This window comes from Hyaena hyaena, unplaced genomic scaffold, assembly GCF_003009895.1.
Source record: "Hyaena hyaena isolate Hyena2069 unplaced genomic scaffold, ASM300989v1 scaffold_9, whole genome shotgun sequence".
NCBI classification, from domain to species: domain Eukaryota; kingdom Metazoa; phylum Chordata; class Mammalia; order Carnivora; family Hyaenidae; genus Hyaena; species Hyaena hyaena.
This window is the reverse complement of record NW_024080641.1, coordinates 6,845,999-6,851,998: the sequence shown is the minus strand read 5'-3', so window position 1 is coordinate 6,851,998 and position 6,000 is coordinate 6,845,999. Positions and strand designations below refer to the sequence as shown.

At 50.2% G+C, this 6,000-nt stretch overlaps 1 protein-coding gene across 5 annotated transcripts in view; it reads left to right on the top strand.

The window, feature by feature from the left end:
* HNRNPUL1 (heterogeneous nuclear ribonucleoprotein U like 1) overlaps positions 1–6,000 on the top strand; it is a 38,675-nt gene that overhangs the window by 18,949 nt on the left and 13,726 nt on the right. For all 5 annotated transcript variants that reach the window (XM_039244616.1, XM_039244601.1, XM_039244592.1 and 2 more), the window contains exons 8-10: positions 3,681–3,947; positions 5,155–5,277; positions 5,375–5,503. In XM_039244616.1, coding sequence (XP_039100547.1) covers positions 3,681–3,947; positions 5,155–5,277; positions 5,375–5,503 — 519 coding nt within the window. The remainder of the gene's footprint in view (positions 1–3,680; positions 3,948–5,154; positions 5,278–5,374; positions 5,504–6,000) is intronic.

Below are 6,000 nucleotides of genomic sequence, written 5' to 3'. Positions count from 1 at the left end.
AACCGCGAGATCATGACCTAAGCGAAAGTCGGACACTTAACCGACTAAGCCACCCAGGCGCCCCCAATTTTATTTATTTCTGAGAGGGAGAGAGAGATAATGTGAGCAGGGGAGGGTCAGAGAGAGAGACACACACACAGAATCTGAAGCAGGCTCCAGGCTCTGGGCTGTCAGCACAGAGCTCGATGCAGGGCCTGAACTCACGAACCATCAGATCGTTACCTGAGCCAAAGTCGCATGCTTAACCGACTGAGCCACCCAGGCGCCCCATTTTTGAATAGTTCATGAATTCATATGGTTTCCAAAGATATCCAGAGATGTCTGTCAAAAGATGTACGTGTAACGTCGTCTTCAGACCATTCCTCTCTGCCCATTGTTCACATAAACTCCAGACAGGAACTGCGGATACTCAGGGTTTCTTTATCCAAGTACAAGAAAGATGAGGGGCACCTGGGTGGCTCAGTCGGTTAAGCGTCTGACTTCGGCTCAGGTCATGATCTCATGGTTCATGGGTTTGAGCCCCACGTCGGGCTCTATGCTGACAGCTCAGAGCCTGGAGCCTGTTTCAGATTCTGTGTTTCCCTCTCTCTCTGCCCTTCCCCTGCTCACGCTGTCTCTCTCCCTCAGAAATCAATAAAATGTTAAAAAAAAAAAAAAAATTAAAAAAAAAAAAAGATGATAATCATTTTTCCTCTTTTACACAAAAGGCGGTACACCATATGTGTCATTCTGCCTTGGTTTTTGCTTATTTATCTTAGAATTTTCTTTGTATGACTACCTAGAAGACTTGTGAAGAAAAGTGTTTTGGCAGGGTGGTTTTTTTTTCGTTGTGTGGATCTACCATATTTATGTAATCACTCCTCTATTAGCAGACATTTGGTTAGTTTTTCCCTGTTTGTTTGTTTGTTTTGGTGACTGCCTAGTCTTCTGATGCAGGCATCAGTTTACCCTGCGCTAATTTAGCCAGTCTCCTATTGATGGACCAGAAAGCTATCTGCTGGGATAGTCTATGGTGCGATGACAGCCTGTCCTTTTCCCACATACCAGAGTATCTTGGGGATCTCTTTGTGTTTCCATACGTGGACCTCCTCTGCCCTGTAGTTTCTGCCACTTCCCTGTTGGAGCATAGCTGGCAGTGCTGGGGTGAGTGATTTGCACACACATCTTTGCATTCTGGTGGGAATCTACCTGTATTGTTTTTTCCTGAAAGTGTAATTTCTGGGTCAGAAAATTTTTTAAATTTTGATAGCTGTCACTGAGACCGCACTCCAAAGAGGTTGTAGGATTTTAGCACATCAGTGTGTGGCAGCATCCACCAGACTCTGTCCCATCTGAGCGTGAGGTTCTATGAGCGTGTGGCAGTTTGGAACTATAGGCCTTGACTCTTGGCTGCAACTAGATCGTTCAACCAGGCGCCCCTCTGCTTTTATATTAAAGATTGCAGGTGCAGTTTCCTTTTATCGAAGGGTGCCATAACTTTAAAAGGCTTGGGGCAAGGAGCTGGAGCAGGAATGAAAACGCAGTGACCTGAGCGAACACAGGGGGAGCACATTAGTGTTAGATCTTGAGTTCTCGGCCTTCACAAAACAGGACAGAATGGCTGTCGGGCAGAGAACGGTATAACCGTAAGGAGCGTTGTACTTGGAGCCTTGGGGACAGCACAGGGGGGTGTGAGAGATGAGGCTGCAGAACTGGCGGGCTCTTAATTACAGCAGGTGTGATGACTTTGAGGTTTGACGCCCTGGACTGGCAGCAGGGTGTTGTAGCAGGAGTGACACGACCACACTTGCCTCTTGGACAGGTGGCCCCGTTGGTGGTGGGTTTGTCCGTTGAAGGTGCTGGTTTCTGTACAACACGGTGAGCTCCCCAGGTGAAGCTGGGGGCTGGAAGGAAGGCTGCCCTCCCAGGATGTTCGTCTCCATGTTGGAGCAAAGGTGACCTGGGCCACTCTGGCTCAGGTGGGAAAGACACGACAAGGATCCTGCTGTAGGGTTTGGGCAAGAGTCAGTCTGGCACACGTTTGTGTGTCTGCCCTGTGTGGTCTTGACCTCTATGGGCACTTAAAGATGAACGTATAGAGCTGTGTCCTATGAGCACTGAGGACGGCGGTGAGGAAGCCACTTAGGGAAAAGGGTTCTCGCTGCTTCTTTTTTTTTTTTTTTTTTTTTAATGTTTTATTTATTTCTGAGAGAGAGAGGCAGCTTGAGCAGGGGAGGGTCAGAGAGAGAGAGAGACAGAATCTGAAGCAGGCTCCAGGCTCTGAGCCAGCTGTCAGCACAGAGCCCGATGCGAGGCTTGAACCCACCAACCGTGAGATCATAACCTGAGCTGAAGTCGGACGCTTAACCGACTGAGCCACTCAGGCACCCCAGTTCTCGTTCCTTAAAGGACAAGTTCCAAGGTGGTCTCCCCATTCAAGAGGGAAAGAATACCATGTCTTTTACTTTTATATCAGGAACCCGACCTTTACCTTGCTTTTAGTCTGCCATCTGATTCCAAGTTTTGAGTCTCCTGTAAATGTAAACCTTTACCATGCACCCAAAGTGATCGGTCTGAAACAGCTTTGACCAGGCCACTCCCCTGTTGGAAACAAGGCAGGGGCTGTGCTCTGCCATCACCATGAAGTCCAAACTCCTCAGGTGACAGAGCTCTCCTCATGGTGTTGAGGGCAGGGACCGTCTCCTCCCCACCACTGCAGCCCAACACCATGCCTGGCGTCTTGGACTGATCGCTCCCACCAACCCACTTAGTCCTCAGAACAGCCCTTTGCAACATAGAATCTTGTGATGGCCTTCTTGTTTGATAAGGACACTGAAGATGAAACCTCAAGGTCATGCAGTGAGTGAGTAGCAGAGGTGGAGCATTCTGCCTCCCCAAACAGTCTTAACCACTGAACTCCAGCCGCCGGATAGGGACTCCATAAATAGTTGTTGAATGAAGAGTTACGGTCTTTGCCTGGCCCTCCAGCTGTGCCTGAAGTTACTCCTCCCTCATCCTTCATGCTACAGCCAGGCTGACCCTTTGTTCCGTCACCTCAGCTTCCTACACAGACAGCGCCTCTCTTCGGGACTCGCTCCTACCACCATAGACTTGGCTCATCTCCATTTCTTGTCCAGAACTTGGCATACAGGCCCTCCCTCAGAGAATCCTGCTCTTGGGTGGGTGCCCTCACCGAATGATCTGATTCTCTGCTCAGCCCTGAGCTCTGTCGGGCCCAGAGCACCATGGACATCCGCGCTGGGAGGGGCAGGAGCCAGAGGGGGTGTGGTGTGTGGTGAACAAACAAACGCACGCGTTTGTAGGGCTGAGCTGAACTCAAAAGGCCCTGCTGTGGCTTTCTTTCCATCTCATCTCTTTGCAGACTGCCCTTGCTGGGCTCGAGGACAGACAGACTCGCCTTGTCCTTCATCTTTGTCTCGGGCCAGGCACAAGACATGGAGCTGCCTACAGTTACACGTGTCACAGCCCCCAGCTTTGGGGTTTGGGGCAAGGAGGGCTTTGGCCGCACCTCTGCAGCTGCTCCCTGGTGCCGCCCTGTGTGTCTGTGTTGGGAGAGGGATGCACTTAGGTGTGGGAAGGCAGCTGAGTTTTCACTCCCTGCATCTGCTCCCGCTCAGCTTTGGCTCCTGATGCCTTAAGCTGAGCATTGGCAGTTATCTTCCTTTGGCTTTGTCTCCTAGGACTTTGAATGTGGAAATGATGTGGAACTTTCCTTCACCAAGAATGGGAAGTGGATGGGCATTGCCTTCCGAATCCAGAAGGAAGCCTTGGGAGGTCAGGCCCTCTACCCTCATGTCCTGGTGAAGAATTGTGCGGTGGAGTTCAACTTCGGGCAGAGGGCAGAGCCCTACTGTTCCGTCCTCCCAGGCTTCACCTTTATTCAGCACCTTCCCCTGAGTGAGCGGATCCGGGGCACCGTGGGACCAAAGAGCAAGGCAGAGTGTGAGGTGAGTAAGCCTGGAAGACCGAACTGGAGGCCGCCTCTCCAGAGCCACGTTGCTGCTAAGGAGGGGAGACCCTGCAGCAGGGTGGTGAAAGCTGCACGGCCTCACTGAGGGAGACACCTGGGGCCTCTTCTTCCAGGCCTCCCACGGCTGGGAGCCAGCAGTGTGGCCTGAAGGAGGGAGGGACCCTGAGGTGAGATTTCCAAAATCTTGGAAAGGTTCCCAAAGCAAGTTGTCATATGGCTCCTTCCACACTGCTCCGTCAGTGAGGTCAGGATCTTGGAGAAGGAGGCTCTCCTCCCAGCAGGCAAGGATGTGAAGGCACTTCCTGGTGAGCGTGTTCTCAAAGGAGGTTGTGCAGTCCATCCCTTACCCTGCCAAGATCAAAAATGACAACTCATCTTGGGGGTGATTTGGGCTACAGAAGCTGTACTGGTGAGCTTTGCTCTCAAAATAATATTTTACTAGATTCATAAGTGACTTTATGTTTATTCTGAAAAACTAAACATAAAGGTTAGTGTCTCATAATTCCATTATGTGCAAATAAGTTTACTGTTAAATGTTAAAGTTTTCAAGTTTATGCGATCCTTCTTGCTCTGCTAGGTGCCTGTTTTATACAAACACACTTATAATTGAGAACTTAAAGCCTAAGCATTTTGATATCCGCCCTTCTCTTCAACATGATTTTGTGTGCTTTATCCTACTACATGAATCGCTCTTTTTAAACTCACTTTTAATGGTCTTAAAAACTAATCATTTCTCTCTTTTGGGGCACTTAGGTTGTATCTAAATGTTTACCAAATTCTGAAGGTACTAAATAAATACCATGTTTGTCGTCCTGAGTATTAGTCTGTCCCCATCTCAGACTCCAGAAAGGTTGTACCCACTTCTTGTGCCCACTGCGTGCACCATTCCCAGTGCACGCAGCCCTTCTGTTCATCCTGTCTGAACAAGAATGTAAATAATCATAACAGCACTTGATTTTGTGCTTATCCCATGTAAGGCCCTCTGTTAAGAGCCTGACACACCTCATGTCTTTGAATCCCGACAGTGACACTGTGAGGTAGACACTTATTATTGCTTCTGTTTTCCAGAGGCAGCCATGAGGTTTAGAATTACCCTTGAGGTCACTGGTGAGTGGGGGTGGTGCCAGGCTGCCATGCCACCCACTGCTACTGCCTCAGTGCCCCTCTTTGTCCCATCCTTTTAGATTCTGATGATGGTGGGCCTGCCCGCTGCTGGTAAGACCACGTGGGCCATCAAACATGCAGCCTCCAACCCCTCCAAGAAGTACAACATCCTGGGTACCAATGCCATCATGGATAAAATGCGGGTAAGGATGCTTCCCGCCCTCTCCATACTCCTCACTGTCCCCCAAGTGCTGCCCTGCAGCCAGGACCAGCCACCACTTCACCACCCTCTGCCCACAGGTGATGGGCCTACGCCGGCAGCGGAACTATGCCGGCCGCTGGGACGTCCTGATCCAGCAGGCCACCCAGTGCCTCAACCGCCTCATCCAGATTGCTGCCCGCAAGAAACGCAACTATATCCTGGATCAGGTACTCACTGGTTAACCATCACACTCCAGGAAAAGGAAAGGGCCTGTTGGGTACCTGGGAATTCTCTCCTCTGGTCCTTTTTTTGGGGGGGCGGCGGGGGAGTCCTGCATAATGCTCTTGGACTGTAGTGCTGATCAGGGAGTCAGCCATACGTGATGACACAGTTCCAGACTCTTAGCATAGTTCTCTGAGCCTGGTCTGTGGGTTGGATCTGGGGCCATGACCCAGATGTGGCTCAGGCTCTCAGCAGCTCACCAGTACAGCTTCTGCAGCTATTTAGTGAATGGAAGGGAGGTAGATTTCCGAAATGGATAAACCTGGGCTTAAACCTGAGCTCCGCCTCTTTTTAGCTGCATGCCTGTGGGCGGCTTACTTCATCCTCCGAATCTCAAGTCCTGTGGTCTGTAAAACAAAGATCAGGTAATGGTACCCATATAGCACATGGTCTGGCACATGGTAGCTGGAGATTGTTGCTGATTACTCTACAGAATAGGTAT